This window comes from Phalangium opilio, unplaced genomic scaffold, assembly GCF_054372755.1.
Source record: "Phalangium opilio isolate 3A_F unplaced genomic scaffold, DU_Popi_V2 ptg000014l_1, whole genome shotgun sequence".
Taxonomy (NCBI): domain Eukaryota; kingdom Metazoa; phylum Arthropoda; class Arachnida; order Opiliones; family Phalangiidae; genus Phalangium; species Phalangium opilio.
This window is the reverse complement of record NW_028324149.1, coordinates 2,873,927-2,890,631: the sequence shown is the minus strand read 5'-3', so window position 1 is coordinate 2,890,631 and position 16,705 is coordinate 2,873,927. Positions and strand designations below refer to the sequence as shown.

Genomic DNA, 16,705 nt, shown 5'->3' with positions numbered 1-16,705 from the left:
CATTCACCGTGTAATTTAACCGTAAACTATCCTCGCCTTTGCAAGGGATAAACACTTTACGAAATTCCTTTATTAAGAAAGGTGAAGACAAACTAGCACGTGTCTTTCGTCAAAAAAGTCCCTACTCCTTGAAGCCATCTTTTCCTATTTACCTTTCTGTCCGTTAATTTCATTACAATCTTATACTTTTTTCTTTCTCTTTTACATTTTGCCTGGGTTAGGGTTAGGGTTAAGGCAAGGAATGAAAAAATACGCCGTTTGTAAGAATAATGGGGGCGGGTGGATTTTTGGGGCTGAATAACGCGTTATTAAGTTCGTAAATTTACCAGTTGCACGAGCATTCAGAAATACGCGGTTATACGCCTATAATTGTGACGCGCTTACCCGCTCAAAATCATTAAGAAGGGCAAAGTTATTAGCTATGATAATTGTCTATAACAAATATAATTACGTCGTGAAATTACGCAATTTATTTTCAACTAAAAATGAAATTAAACTTTAAATATTTTAGGTAAGATTTTGACCTATTTTACAGCAATTCGTAGCCCCTAACGCGTTTGAAAAATTTAGGGTGGGTAGTTCAATGACAAAATATCGATGTTAAGGTTTTTTGAGACTACAAACTACAAAACTTTTAACTCAACTATATGGGTCAAACTCAAAAGGCTAAGTCAGCAAAAATTGGTAAGGGATCAATTTTAATTTAAGTGATTCAAGTTGTCCAAATTCTGTTCACACAACCCTACTAGTTGACTCAATTAAATGAGTCAAAAAGTGTCTTAAATATAGGGCGTCTGTAAGATTTTATGGCACGGTGTTCATTGGGCAATTTTGAATTCAATTTCAAGCAACCAAACTCAAAGGCTATTAAATCTAATAACCCATTGGACCCCCCCTCCCCCTTTCTTTTTGACTTAGTAAAGTCGTTAAACCAAATTCGATAGATTTACATGAAAAATCGCTAACTCTAATTCAAACAAAGGATGCAAAGCGGTAAATAGCGATGATCATTCTAAACGTGAGCGGGAAGATGAATTCGAGCCGGAATCGAATTTATAGCCTTCCAATACGATAGGCAATACGTACAAGTGGCAATAAGGACTTTTTCCCGAGTATACGGGACAAGTGGGAGTCGTTACGGAGGAAGTGGGGGGCCGCAAAACAGCTAAAAATATACTTATACATATATACCACCATAAGTTCATAAGATATCTTCCATAAGTTTGTCACTGGTTAATACAAACTGGAGCTTGTCATGAAGTGAGTGTAGTACTTCAATTCTCGCTTCCGTCGTTCTCGAACTAGTTATCTCGAGTTGTAAGTCTCTAGCATTACGAAGTATAGGAAGTGTTATACTTATGGAAGGAACATATCTTATAAACTTATGATACCACCCAAGACCACTAGCGCACACTCGAAGAACGGTTTCCTACGTTCCTATTTCTTCTTGGAAAGGGACAGTATGGAAAAGGAAGTTTTTTCGGAAAGTTTTTTCATTCTTCCTTTTTCCTTCTTCTATCGTTTTCGTGCGTGGAATTTCAATTGTCATTTTCTTGCATTCGCTTCATCGCGAATGGAGACTCCCTTAGCAAACGGCAAGCAAACTCTTATATCGATGCCTATAACGGTCGGAAGTTTATCCATACACAGCGAAAAAAAACGAACGGGACAGCGATGAGTAGAGTTTTGATTAGGTTTCTTCGAAACTCCCGGGTTTCGGCACCATCGAAAAATATTCAATTACGACAATCCTTTGATTTCAGACATTGATAATTGTTTTAAATAAGAGATATACCACACTTTGGTTAGAAATGGAAGATATTTTGAAGTTAAACCCCTAAATTTCACATGGGATATGGAATAAAACCATCTAACCTATCAGAATTTCAAAAGGCTTAAGTACTCATACGTCGCTTTATTTCCATAATCGCGTAAAAAAACGTCAAAAATAGGTTTTTTAAAAAAAACTGAAACTCTAAAATCTGCCTAGTTTTCCCGATTATCCAGATGTTCAATCCCAAAACGAATAAAATTAGACGAAAGGGAAGGAAGAGGAGGATGGTGGTGTTCCCTTAGAGGTTGTGACGTCATAGAACGTGCGTAACGCGTTAGGCTTAGACTCCTTAGGAGTAAGAGAGTGGGATGATGCGGAGAAAGCGCGGAGTATTGGATGCGGATGAAGCGAATGCCTAGATGTATACGGAATAAAGCAAACGGAGGGCCATCAGAGAAACAAGGGGGGTGAAAGGGGGGGCAAAGACTGGGCTACGCAAAGATAGACGGAACACCAGCGCCACCACCTTACCATCCTCGCACACTCCACGTTTTGTTAGTTGACGAGTCGATACGAAGCAGAAATAGACAAACAAATGGTGATGAGAAACTTTGGAGGAGTGCAACGGATGTCTAAGCTCTAAAATTTTATCGAATTTAAATTGATTTGAATTCATTTTCGTATAAACCAGATCCGTTTACGCTTTACAACTCGTACCCCAACAGCTGATTAATTTCCGCTTGACCATTTATCACGCAACTCCTTTTGCAGAAATCAATTGACTCTAAAATTTGGTTACTAACCCTAAATTCGACATGATCGCGGGCTAGCCTATCAGCGGAGAGGAGAGGAATGAAAAGGAAGATTGTAGGCTGCAGCCTCTTTCGGATTCTAGGCGCGCGGGAAAGAGGTTCTTAAGGTGGGCAGTCGCCGGAGAATCCTGGGCCACGTTTCGCTTTGCAGGCAAGAGAAAATGAAGGCGAGTCGGGTTTGCGCCCACCAACGTCAACCAGCCAGCAACTTACGTGGGTTGTTCAATCGTATTTCTACTCGCTAATAATCATCGCTGAACGAAGCTGGAAATTTATTCCGATTGGCCCGCAATCACCCTCGCGACTCGCCGCGTTCGAGCTAAAGCTCCCTGGTCCGTCTTAGTCAAATAGCTCCATCAGTTAGAAAAAGGCTTAAGTTTCTTAAGGAAGAAAGAAAGAAAGAAAGAAAAAAAGACTATTCGCCCGCGCTTTTTGGTCAATTATAAGGAGATCACCATGGTAACGGCGATGGTAATTCTCCAAGCCAAATTGGATTACGTCGCCTTTCAACCGAGAAAATAACATCCGAGGATATTCGGTTTCGCCTATTTTAAAACGTATTATATAACCTCCTCGTCTAGAAACTACTTGGAAATACTATAAAGGAAATATCGAAGAAAAAAACCCCAAGAGGTAATAGAATTTTAAAGCGATACTAAAATGGAAGCGTTATAATAAAAACCACAATCAAAAAGGGTGAACTATAGGTCTAGTTTGAGGTTTATTTTTAGCCAATCATTTGTTTTGGTAATTCACTAGTTCCCGCCAAGAAATTATTTTCATATCGGGAGAAACATTTAAACATTTCATCGATATTTCAACGTGAACTTTGTTAAAAGGTTTCAGAGAAGTTTTTAAAAACCTGGTATTTAGATTTAAAACAAAAAACTGTTAGAAGCCGTCGAGATATTTTTTATAGGTTTTAAAAAACCCCAGGAAAACTATCGATCATCGCGGTTAAAATCCATAAAATTCTATTTTCAAGATATACTTTTTCCCTTTCCCTCAACCCACACCAAAAAAAAAAAACAGGGCGAAGAAATACACAAGCGCAAGATGGTGACAAACTCAACCCGAAAACGCGAGAACCATGAAGATTAGGACGCAAAAGTCGCAACAACTTATGTTGGAAGAGGAGGCGAGCTGAAAGGGGCTTTGCCCTAGAATTATTCGTAAGACGAGAAGAGAGCTACGGTCAGAACACGAACCGAAAAGAATAGGTCCGGACCGGTCAGACAAGGGAGTTCGGGGCGAACAGAGTTGGTCGCCCGATGAACGTAATTCGAAATTTCGGCGGAGTGCCCAACGGCAGCGTTAGCGCCAACCAATCACAACCGAGTTGTCACCCGGCACACACGACAGAAGCGGTAGTGCTATTTACTCTAGCCGGATTAGGAATGGGTGCCAATATATTGCTTATGGCCCTAATACTGATAAAAAGACCCTTGAGAAGGTAATTAGTAATTTTTTGCGTTTTTGTATCGTCGGAAGGCGGTAATAAGACGCGGTCAATTTTAATTTCAGATGGTCTCAGGGGTTACTATTCCATCAAGGGCTAGTGGACTGCGCCAGAGCGAGTCTCCTAGTGCCATTAGGTATCAGTGTTATAGTGTGTCAAAGGTTCCCGAAGTGCTCTTCCCTCGAAACTGTCTTCCTACTCTTGGTGACCGTTTCCACCGTAAACATGCTCACTTCCGTCATCAACGACGCGCCCTTGTTACCCGATCATCCGGGAGAGAGCGGAAGTAGCGGTGGCGGTAGGAGTCACCAACATCGCAATAACCCACCTCCTCCCCCACCGCCTCACCATCACTACGCCGGTCATCATCATTCTAGGTAAATCATTTTGTTCCTTTGACTTCCTCCGGAACTTCTCATCGTATCTCATTTCTCATATCTTAGGGCTCATCATAACGAAGACTACGCCGATTCCGAAGAAGAGGAAGAAATGGTGGGAAGACGTGGAATGGTGCCTCGTTCGATTCATAGTGGTGGACGGGGACGTCGGGGTTCTTACGCGTCATCTTTTTCATCATCGACCACAACATCCGGTGGTCGGAGTCGTCGAAGTGGCGAACGAGCGTCGGCCAATAATAATAACGGAGGGAACCTATTGGATAGTCCTCAATGCATCGTCTTCGGTCTATTCATAATCTGGTTCGCTAGCGTCACGATCAATCTGGGTCCCACGTTCTTATCCGGAGCCTTGACTAGTTCCTCCGGCGGTATCTACGCCGCTCACCACGTCGACGCCTGTCCCATGGTCGTAGCCCCCGTGCGACATTACGTGCTCAACGCCCTTTGGGTTACCGTCAACTTACTATGCGTAGTATTAACCGCTATACATTTGCGTAAACTCTATCGGGACCTGAGTCGATCTAATTTAGAAGCCGTTAGAATCGCGGGGATGGTGACCACCATGATCGCGGTCAGCACGGAACCCCGACGAGGAGCGGACGGACGCGGCGCGTGTTGCGATCGTCATAGAGCGGCGTATTACGAAAACAGTCCGGGCTATCAGCAACACCACCATATCCACAATTACATCCACCGTTTGGAACGCGAGGGAATCCGTCGCGTGAAAATGTTCGTGATTATTCTGGTGGCTTACGTGCTTTTTTGGGGTCCCTTGTACACCGTAACTCTGATCCACCCAGCCGTGGTTTCGATGACGTCGGGTGGCGGCGCCCTTTCGGGGGATGCCGCTAGTAAAGGAGGCGGAGTTGACGGGGCAACCTTGACGTACGAAGTGACGTTGCACGTGGCCTTCGTGCACGCGTTCGTAAACCCTACCCTACTCTTGGTGCTGCATCGTGACCTGAGGGAAGCCGCCGGGGATTTGGCCCTTTGTAAAAACTGGTCGTCCAACGACCGAGGTGACGGAGGACCACCCTACGAGAGCGCGACCGACGCGCCTCCATACTGCTCCTCATCATCCTTGCCCCCATCCCGCGCGGGGAGCTTGGGTAGAGGAGTCAGAGTTCACGGAGGCGGAGACCACCAGTCTTATCAACAGTACCCCCATCATGGCCACCACCATCACGGGGCCTCATTCGACAACGGGGGAGAACTACCAATGGGAGCCGAAGAAGAGGAAGATGAAGAAGAGGAGAGGGGGAGCGCATTCGGTGGATCGTACCACTCTCTCGCCTTCAGGGGAGGTTACATGTGAGTTAACTAAGTACCATACGCAAATTAATTAACCCAACATAAACGGCGAAACCATTACGAACGTCTCAAAACCCAACTAACACTTAAATAATTTCGCCCAACCAATAACGACGTCCGCGTGCTAGTTCTCGCGACTACCACGGAACTCGCTCGTCCTGGTTTCGCCGTCGATAAAATCAACGCGAATCTTACACGATACCATGATATTATCGTTAATTACCACTCTCCCAATTTACGGGCCCTCAAAACTAAACTGCCCACGTTAAATTTGGCGTTCGACAATCCTATTTTTAAGTAACGTCCGAAATTTTCATTCACAAATGGCCCATAACGCAAAGGCTAATGATAAATTCAGCCAGTATTCCACCTTTTAAACTAGGATGGGTTTTAATAGCCCCAAATCGGTCCCCGCAGCACACGATATAGCCGACGTATCACTTTGGTTTCTTATTTCTAAAATAAATGTAGTGATTTAATGTGAAATTTCATCATATATATATATATATAGGTGCTTAAAACGAAATAGTTGTAGAAAATCGTATCAGTGTAGAGTTGTAGACACTCTAAATAGGAAACTAGCGTATACTCGTGAAATTGTTTTACCCCGTAGTTGCTAGTCATTAGTTTAGTCATTTAGCCTCAGATCAAAGATAAGTGGCAAGGAATGAGGGGTTCTAATTACCCCAGCCTTCTAACGAGGCACTCCCCCCCGTCCCCCATACACCCACCTTTAAAGGGAGGGTGATAAGAGTAAGTTGTTTTTAAATAAAATTCAAAGTGATTTTGTTGAACTTTTAGAGTCTAGCGTAGTTGTTTAGCTCAGCCCTCAATTAAATTGAAACACGAATCAAAAAACAACTTCACCCTCCCTTTAACCCAAATATCTGTAATAAAACGACCGAATTTCGGGCCTGGCCAATCTAAAGGAAAATTAGGGAAAAGTCTGTTTATCCAATCCCAAAAATACCATTAATAAAAAAAAAGGAAAAAAGTTTTTAAAGAGGTGTTAAATTTGAAATTAATTGTTCGTTGGTAACTCAAATGAATTTAAATGGTTAACATATTGACAAAAATAAAATAAAAACAAACTTGAAAAACGGTGCTTGTTTCTGACCTTAAACATTTTTTTACACGCGTTTTTAAATTGATGAATTATAGTTATTAATTTAATTAAACGTTGAAAGCAAAGTAATTAAAATAAAACATATTCCACCCAAATGAATAAAAAAAATATGTCACAAAACGAAATTGTATATAAATGTTTACCGCCTGTAGTTAATTGTTTACTCGTTTGATTAGTAAACAAGGATGGCAGTTAAAAAAGAACAATAAATGTTGTCGAAAAACTGTCACGCGAATTATTTCATAAACACGGGTGCTAAACCGAGGCCTAAATTGGCCAACGATTAAACGATATTCTCCTTAACGTAAGGTACACTATAATATTTCTGACTCGTCCCACAAAGGATTAAGGCCAGAAAAGGGGTAGTACTTAAGGGGTTGGATAAGGGCCAAACGGTATAGGTGGGGCGACAAGGGGGCATCCACTATAACAACCCTAAAGGAAGTAACCGGACACAACCATAAATGGATGGTCTGAGAATTGTAACTGAAGGGTTTCCTTGGCGGGAAAGTACAGTAGCTAGGGTAGAGTCATCGTGGCATAAACGAGTCGTTCTTATTGATAAATGGAGTCAACCCGGGGACGGGGTGCGCTAAGGAAGCTGGTTGGGTTCCCCCAGACTACTTCCACAGAAATCCAGAGCAAAATGCCAGAGAGTGGCATGGAAGATAGACGGATATAGTTGACAAAAAGGAGGTTGGTAGAACCAGGAGTGGAACAACTCCCGACCCAACCCTATAACTCGTCGTCACTCTAGTATACTCTAACCCCAAGAACAAAAAAGACCTCCACCTCTAAAGAAGAAGGAAAAAAAAACCAAGGAAAAAAAAATAGGGAAAACTAGGAAAAACATAGTTTGGGTCTTGGACTCTTGGAGCTTGAGCTTGGGGGAAAAAAAGGACAAAATGTATATAGAGACCTCTTAAGAGTTATCCGACCTCTAGACTGACAGAAAAACAGCAGATGGACGGGATAATAAGTAAATGGACTATATATACACGAGAATTGGGGGAAAAAGGTAAAGAGATAAGAAGTTTTCTGCAGTAATTTCAACATTTCAGAGACAGTCTGCAAAATAACTACAATCATCTTTAAAAAAACTAGAGGGGTAGTTTATGGATTTGGTGCGGTTGCATCGAGTAAACAGTAGCGTATAAAGTTAGTCAGGACTATTTGGTTACTTTTCTAGACGCCATTTTAAAAGATGGAGGCGGGTAGGGTATATAGCCAATTAAATTAAACGTTTAATTACCATAAAGCCTGTCTATAGGTAATACATATAACCTACAATCAAAGTTATTAACTACAGGGTTCGAACGAAATTTTCACATTGAAAATCCCTGACTTTTTCAGGTTATCCCTGATCAAATTTTCGCAATATCCCTGACCATTTTAAGGTATTTACCGGGCCCACTTTTCACACCTGGCTCATATTTAGCATTACTCGAAGCATGGTTTGAAATACCAAACGAAATCTCTGACATATCCCAGATATTTTCCCCTATTTTCCATATCCCTGACTTATCCAGGTTTCCCAGGTTATCCAGGTACCGTACGAACCCTGAACTATGGAAGGGTTACATTTCTGTTCAGCTGTGTCATTTGTAAAGGGTAGTATAGGGGGCAAATCTACTACTTATGAAGCGCTAGTAACGTTTAGACTACAGTCAAAACTAGCTTTAATAGGCAAAGAAAATTAGGTTTGGGACTTATAAACGTTGCGTTAGTCAATCAGGACTTTCGCTGATATATATATTGGTTTTTAAACTACCAAAACTACACTGTTACGCGATTTAAAAAACATAATATTAATGGGAAGGGGATAGTTACCAGGGGCTCACGAAACTCTAGTATTACACCCTTTTACCATAAATTTCAGGGACTAAACTAGGCGTAAATAAAATCTGGGATGCACTAAAAAACAAGAAAAGGGATTTTTAAAAGGTAATAAATTTGAGAAGAAATTTAGCATCATTGCCCTTAAGAAACATAGCATAGGCGCCTAGGTCTCGGGGAGTGCGGGAGGTTCAGAGTTAAGGCCGCCTAACCTTAGACAATTTCTTTGGAGGAATGCTCGGCTTGTCGCTAAATCAAGCAAAAACACAAGAACGATCGGAGCGAAACGTAACTGGGAGAAAGAAAGAAATAAGGCGGATCTATTAAAAATATGGCGACAAGACAATGGCCCTAATCTATCAAGAGCCTCTTTACGAAAAGATACGTTCGTAGATAAAGGAGGAGGCATCCAATGTTGTCCTTAAATGTACAATTGTACTGTCAAAGGCCTAGAGATGCCATGCCAAGATTCCATCGCGCAACATTTCAGATAACGTATAAAATACCTCCCACAATATTAGAAATACATAACCCCGAAGTTTATCTAGTTTCAAGTTCTTTGAGCAACTTTTGCTTAATTTTACAATAATTTGTAGAAAAGGCAGAATGTTTTTGGGTTTGAATGAAAATGACTTGCAACCTACCATCAACTTATAAAGATATTACTGCGGTAGCCCCTGTAAGGTCACGGATGGTAACTAGCATGAAAATTTTAACACCTAAAGGCGTCACCATATTAAACAAACTCCATTAAAGGCCTTTTCACACGAAACAACTTTATACAAGCCAACTTGAGTTGAGTAAACTATTTGGGTTGTGTGAACAGAATTAAGTTGGACGAGTTGAATCGCCAAATTATAAATTGATCTTTGAACAATTTTTGTTGACTCAACCTTTTGACCCATCTAGTTGAATCGAAAGTCTGAAAAGGCCTTAACTTAGCTATGCCTAACCTCCGAACAGACGAGACGAAAAAAGGCCTAATAACGTCTTCTACTAACTATTATCACAGTTTAGCTTCGATTGTTGAGTTCTAATCTACGTCATAAAAACCAGAGGAAACCAAAGGGTTGTGAGAACAGAGTCGAGACCCGCGTTTCGAGTTATCTACTTCTAGTTTTAAAATTCCGTCAGTGTAGCACGGGCGAATGATATAAGCGGGTTTTATAGTCAATGCGCGGATTTAAAGTCATTACTTGCGTGGAAAGCCATCCATATTTACTGAGGGAATAACGGGGCATTCTTAAGCTCAGCCCTGGGCTGCAGGCACTTTCTTTTCCAAAAAAGAAGAATCTTCTGTGTATAAAAAATTCGGCTTACGGGTCCCATCCTAAGGAAAAAACTGGCGTGGAATACCTAAGCGGCTATCGTGAAGTTTTTTTTTATATACATTTTTCCATAAGAAAAAAAAAATCCGGGGCCAAGAAAGACTCCAACTTTAGGGGGCTTGGGATGAAGGGTTATCTAAAAATGACGTATGGATATGATGGAATAAGTCAACTGGGTTATAGCTAAAACAGACACTGGAATGTCAAAGGTCACCTCGCCCCATAAAGAGACTCCTTTTCCTTGAATATTTGATTTTTTATTGACCTTATTGATGGGTTCTTAATTCTAAAATAGATCCTATTAACATTAAGACTCCGTATAGTAGAATTTTTCCATTTTATTTTAGGAATAGTTCGTAAAATAATTAAGATACGAGCGATTAAATGAACTTACAGGTGCTTAAGACTTATTTGTAATAATAGTCAGATAATAGAATTTTATACCCCAACTCGTCGTCAGGCCTAACGCATCAGTAATATCATAAGTTGATAAGATATTTTACCACCATAAGTTTGTCACTGGTTACAAACTGGAGCTTGTCATGAAGTGACGTAGGTCATAGATTCGAGGTAAAGCGACGCCTGGTGTGGCGCTGCTGTCAAAGGGGGCTTAGTACAGACTAATTAACATTAGATGGACTGCAATATTAACCAATCAATTCTAGCTTCCGTCGTTCTCGAACTAGCTCGTGCTGTAAGTCTCTATCATTACAAACTTGTGTAGGTAGTGTCAAACTTATGGAAGGAACATATCTTATAAACTTATACTTAATATTTTACACGCTCTATATAATAATAATTATACGTAACGAACTCCACATATATTTTTTCTTAAAAATTTGACATTATCACTTAGTCGCTGCCTAGGACAGTTTTTGGGGGTCAAAAAAAAATAATAAAATATGGTGAGGGAGAGTAAAATTCGACCGAAATCTCTGCTGAGCAAAGTGGGAAAAGTTTTGAGAAACAAAAGAAAAATGGTCAGGATAATGTAGAGTCAGCGTCAGGCCGAGCGAGCGAGCACCGCACCGCGGGGAAAAAGATAGCGGAAAAGCCGTAAAGTTGGATAATAGGACGATACATCAAGAGCCACAAACGCGACAAGAAACACTCCGTTCAATTCCGGATTACATACTGCTATTACACCCTTGGAAGACCTCAAAAGTCGTAGATCTTTCTACGAGAAATTACGAGCATTTAGAGGTTGGAAACCACCCTTGTACGCGAGCGAATCCAGTCAGCTTCTTCAATCTGTTTATTTTTTCTTAGATATATACCAACCAATGCGTAACCCTATAACGCGTACGTAAGTATGGGTATACCATAGATGCCTATAATACAGAAACAAATAAAAAAAAAAAAAGACTACCGCGCTATCTATGTTTCATAATTTCTTCTCCAAATTGGAATAAAATGGCCTACTGTGATTTTCTTTCTTGGTTAGTTCAAATGGGATAAAGGGTAGAGATAGAATTAACAGAAGACTATAATAGGGACCCACTTGTAATCAAGCCACAGGCTTAGTGTGGCCATCTCTTCGTAAAGAAAAACTTTTATTATTAATAGTTTCTGATAAGAAAAACATACGCCCCCCCTATTTCCTTTTATAAAGGATGCCTCGTCTGTCGCGACCCATACTTATGGAAAGTATAACAGGCTTGTGACGAAAGTAACGCTTGTTGTATTGTACAGTGGTTTTTCTACGAAACCGCTGAGCAACTTTAAAATTAGATTTGCAATAGCTACGTCAGGGATACCTCAAGTGTCGAATAAACTAAGCAAATATACTTCGAAACTTTCGCGAGATCCAAGTCAGAAAGACCATTTCCGCGTTTCCATTTGGTTTTTGAAACAATACCACGTGATTTCAAATAAACCCTAGCCCATGTCCGCCCTTAATCCCCAAAAAAACCCCATTGCTTTACCTTTAATATTGGATAAATGTTCCAAGTGCTGTTATTAAAAATTTATTAATTTACTCGCAGGGAGACAACATTATGATGAAAGATATGGAACCCACAAATAAACTCTATCGTACCTGTGTCGGAAAAATTCCACGAAACTTTTCAAGTCTTTAAAAAAAAAACCCAAAAAAATCTCATGGTAGGACGAAACATTTTTTTCCACTAATTTCTTTCGGAGTACTTTCAAAATGTCCCTTTGATAATACAGTTTTTTAATTAATCAGTACCTTACCCTTTTAATTAAAATCGGTTTTCATAATTAATAAAAACGGAAAAGAGAAATCGGAAAAAGATAAAAGCGGTTCGAGTCGCGTTTAATTATTACTTTTTTTTAACTAATTGGAAATATTTTGAGAGTACTCTCTTATTTTCAAATTATTAATTACCTTAATTTTCTCTTACACAGGCAGAAAATTAATAATAATAATAATAATAATAATATAATAAAATTTCGCATAATGTTAATTAAATTAAATTAAATTAAATTAAATTACTAATGAACAAATTTAAATAAACTGTTAAGGGAAAAATAATTGCATTTTTTCAAAATTAGCTTTTTTGATATTATATACTGGAAAAAAAATTATGTATTCCCCTAAAAAAAAAAATTCCAACCAATTGTATCGGGTATAAAAAAAGTTTAAAAATTGTGTAATTTTATTTAAACGCGATTAATTAATAATTAACTGTATTATAAGGGACATTTAAAAGTACCACATTAAGAAATGGTGGCGAAATGATATAGGCCAATATTTGCGCAATTATGCATATCATAAGTTTATAAGATACGTTCCATAAGTTTGTCACTGGTTACAAACTGGAGCTTGTCAAGAAGTGATTGAAGTAGGTCATAGATTCTGGTGAGGCGCTGTCAAAGCCTTAATACAGATGGACTGCAAAATTAACCACCGAGTGTAGGACTTCAATTCTCGCTTCCGTTGTTCTGCCTCGAACTAGCTCGAGCTGTAAGTCTTCAGCTAGCATTACGAAGTATAGAAGTGTCATACTTATGGAAGGAACATATCTTATCAAATTATGCACATAGTAACAGAGAGGTTAAGCAACCCATTTTTCAAAGATAATCCTACGTTAAAATAACGCGCTAGCAGCTTAATCTCTATAGACAAGAGTCACCTTTGAGGCTTATTACTAAAATTTCAGGATTAAGTGGAATCCGCTATAATTATTTCAAGTAAGTTGAATCTATATCTATATAAATCAAAGTCCTGACTGACTGACTGACTGACTGACTGACAGACTGACTGATAATCAACGCCCAGCCCAAACCGCTTGCCCTAGAAGGCTGAAAATTTGCAGGAACGTTACTCATAAGTGGTAGGCGCGTACTAAGAAAGATTTTTCCAATCCGCCGCCATCTTAAAAAATGGCGCCCAGAAATGTAAAAAATCTTCTCTATGCAATAAAGTCCGCGCGTTTCAACCGATTTCACAAATATTTAGTACAATGGTTTCCTTTAACCTATAGACGGGCTGAATGGTATTTTGGATTCGATTTGTTGCCATCTTTTTAAATGGCGGCCAAAAAGTTAAAAAGCCTTCTTTATGGAATAATGTCCGCGTGAAAAGTAATAAAAATGACCCAACTGGCTGACGGGCAAAGCCGAGTGCCTTCGCTCCTAGGGTGCTAAAAATATTAGTCATCAGTAAAATCTACACATTCTTTATATCATTTTAGATGGAAGTTCTTATTACACGCGAGCGACGCCGCGGGTAACGGCTAGTAATTTTCATAAGTTCTTTCCAGATTGTTATTTTATCAAACTGCTCAGTAAATTTAGGTAACCTCAAGTCCCCAATGAAAATGTCTACTTTATTCTTACTATCATTAGCGCTACAGTAGTCCTAGCAATTCTAACAATGCCAATTCCTCGAGAAAAAAAAATAATTCAAATTCTAAAATTAATTTTCGGCAATGGAGAGACATTTTTCTCAAGACTAAAATCAAGTCATCAATCGTGAACTTTAAAAAAACGTCGAGGGACTTCGATTGGGAGAAGAAGATGAAATTAAGGGGGCTTAACGAATGTAGCCAAATATTTGGGCGCTAAAATGATTTATCACGAAGTTGTAATGACGTAGGAAGTGGAAGGAAGCCCGAGTATTTCCCGGATTTTCCCGCTCGGACCAAAAAAGAAAGAAAGACTTGACTAGCCCCTCTCAATTTTTCGACGAAGGGGCGTTCGTTCGTTCGCTAATCGCCAAGAGCCAAATAGATCCCCATTAATCACCGGGACAGGGTTAAGGGGGAGGGGTAAGGGAAATCAGAGGGCTTCCCATAAAGGGGACAGAGCCACCCACGATCAAGCCTTAAATATAGTACTTGTACCTGAAGTACGTCATTTGAGGATAGTCAAAAGAGTTTCCTCGATTTCTCACTAATCTATGATGACGCGAGGAAGTAAAAGTCCCATGAAAGCTAAGCCCAAAACCCAACCCAACCTTTTAAGAAGTAATGTTAATTTGCAGGGACGCTCATTTAGTTATTGTCAGTAGTACAAACACTAACAAGTCCAGGAATGATTGAACTATCTTGGATGTACAAATGGCACAGCGGAACCCCAACATTTTCCATGAGGAATACCCAACCAAGTTGGTATTACGTTTCAATCTCCGTTTAACGCGTAAATATCCAAGCGGTTTACTTCACGAAATAGACTTCTAATTTTTCCGGTATACATGTTGAAAAGAGGATAGGGGAGGAGTAGCGTTCCGCTAACGAGGGAAACGGAAGTTAAGTAAAAGCGCAGTAGCTCTCCACCAAACTTTGACCATTGACTGCCTAACTAAGGGATGACTAGTCTATATATACATATATGTCAATGTGGCCTTCCACACTACAAAGCCAGCAAAACCCAAGTCCGTCCCCCGAGGTTTGACCAAATAGAACGCGAAATGTTAAAAGGCAACGATCTGAGGGAGCAATAACTCTGTCCGCGCTCGCCGAATTACGGCTAAGTTAGCGGCTGAATATTTGACAAATGATGGAAATAATCCAGTCAAAGCCACGATGCTAATTTCGGCTAATTTTAACGATATCCAAACGAGGGTTTGTTGGTACAGTACTCCCGTTGGCTTTGATATTCGAAGCTTCCATAGTAAAATTATTTTAGTAGGTACCGTAATACTAGATAGCGGTTGCTATTGTTTTCTAATAGAGTACCCATCCTGTACAACAAGGGCCATATGTTCATAAGATATGTTCCATACATAAGTTTGTCACTGGTTACAAACTGGAGCTTGTCATGAAATGAGTGAGATAGGTCATAGATTCGAGGTAAAGCGACGCCTGGCGAGGCGCTGCTGTCAAAAGCTTAGTAATACAGACTAAATAGGACTAGATGTAAGTTCTGTTAAATTTACCACCGAGTGTAAGACTTCAATTCTCGCTTGTCGTTCTCGAACTATAACCTAGCATTACGACGTATAGGAAGGGTCATACTTAAGGAAGGAACATATCACTTATAAACTTATGCAAGGATTGATTGCCCATTGATCGGTTCATCAAGCAATGCGGTTTTCATCTTAATCACCTTAAGCTAATTACCTCGAATATAAACAAACAGTTTACGAAACATTATTACGAAATTAATTTCTTCGGAAATTGATGAATAATAAAATAAGTTCACTGTGCTGATAAATTACGAAAACAACGCTAGGCCTACATGAACAAATCTAAATTTTCTAAGGATGTTCTTACGAAAAAAGCAACATCCGTTTCCTACTGGCTTACAAAACTTCCTAATTACAAAATAATACAAAAGTATATATTTATTACCTAAACTAGAGAATAGTTGATTTCATATAATAGAAACAGTCGTAACGATAAACTATGAAATCCTGCCAAATATTTTTCGTTCTCTTTACCCTGACGATCTTAAATGGTAAGTAATAATTTAAATTTTAATTATTAAATATTAATACTAAGCCATCGTAATTTTCCGTTTAGGGGTACGCGATACAGTATCTCAAGACGAGGATATGTTCGCTATCCCAAGAGGTGGTGGATTCAACTCGAGTCCATGCAACAAAAACTATATGGAATGTTACAAAGAAGCTGTTGAAGCCAGTGGGGTAAAATTAGGTGAAGTCGAGCACAATAAGAGGAAGGACGTTTTTTGCAAGTAAGACTTAAATAAAAAGGTCAAATTTCACAACCTTTCTAGGCCTAAAAGTTATAGTTATTTTTAAAGATATCGGAGCGTACTAAAAGATTGTCATAAAAAGCAAAGCGAAGAGTGCCAGGAGGATCCTATTTTCAAATTTTTGATAAATGGTTTGGAGGAAATAAACGCGCAGGAGGTGAAATGCGACTCAACAATCGTTCTACCATCTTTGATTATCGTTTTATTGTCCTGTATTTTTCATAAAACTATTTGAAATAAAAACTAACTGAGAGCCAATGAATGGGTTTTTATTTGCCAGCAATGGCGTACCTAGTGAAATAATAAAATTTTCCAAACTACGGGTTCCAATGTGTCAGAATTAATTTTTCCTAACCAACATAATGAAAAAAGGTAAAGAAGCTATGTCCGCTATAGACGAAAATTTCCGCCCGCCAAGCTAAGTACTCGTCTCTCTCAAAGTACGTCAACAAAATGGCCTGTCCGCACTTAGTAATATTTGGAATTACCGAAAAATTTTCCAATGAAATATCTCTGATATTGTTACAAACGCAAC

At 39.5% G+C, this 16,705-nt stretch overlaps 3 protein-coding genes across 3 annotated transcripts in view; 2 read left to right on the top strand and 1 right to left on the bottom strand.

The window, feature by feature from the left end:
• LOC149705097 (midasin) overlaps positions 1-16,705 on the bottom strand; it is an 80,096-nt gene that overhangs the window by 41,409 nt on the left and 21,982 nt on the right. The window lies entirely within an intron of this gene.
• LOC149705100 (uncharacterized) lies at positions 2,688-12,314 on the top strand. Its single transcript, XM_089865255.1, has 5 exons — positions 2,688-3,219; positions 3,619-4,039; positions 4,111-4,422; positions 4,489-5,754; positions 12,030-12,314. Exons 2-5 carry the CDS (start codon positions 3,858-3,860, stop codon positions 12,043-12,045), a joined length of 1,776 nt encoding a protein of 591 aa, XP_089721381.1. The 5' UTR covers positions 2,688-3,219; positions 3,619-3,857; the 3' UTR covers positions 12,046-12,314.
• LOC149705099 (uncharacterized) lies at positions 15,895-16,405 on the top strand. The gene is made up of 2 exons (XM_089865631.1): positions 15,895-16,149; positions 16,219-16,405. The coding sequence occupies exons 1-2, from the start codon at positions 16,007-16,009 to the stop codon at positions 16,403-16,405; spliced, it is 330 nt and encodes a 109-aa protein (XP_089721757.1). The 5' UTR covers positions 15,895-16,006.

Bases quoted from the DNA above. Each gene is read 5' to 3' on its own strand.
- LOC149705100 (XM_089865255.1), top strand. From the start codon at position 3,858: ATGAACGTAATTCGAAATTTCGGCGGAGTGCCCAACGGCAGCGTTAGC. The intron at 4,040-4,110 runs GTAATTAGTAAT...TTTTAATTTCAG, and splicing joins ATAAAAAGACCCTTGAGAAG to ATGGTCTCAGGGGTTACTAT. The intron at 4,423-4,488 runs GTAAATCATTTT...CTCATATCTTAG, and splicing joins GCCGGTCATCATCATTCTAG to GGCTCATCATAACGAAGACT.
- LOC149705099 (XM_089865631.1), top strand. From the start codon at position 16,007: ATGTTCGCTATCCCAAGAGGTGGTGGATTCAACTCGAGTCCATGCAAC. The intron at 16,150-16,218 runs GTAAGACTTAAA...TTATTTTTAAAG, and splicing joins AGGAAGGACGTTTTTTGCAA to ATATCGGAGCGTACTAAAAG.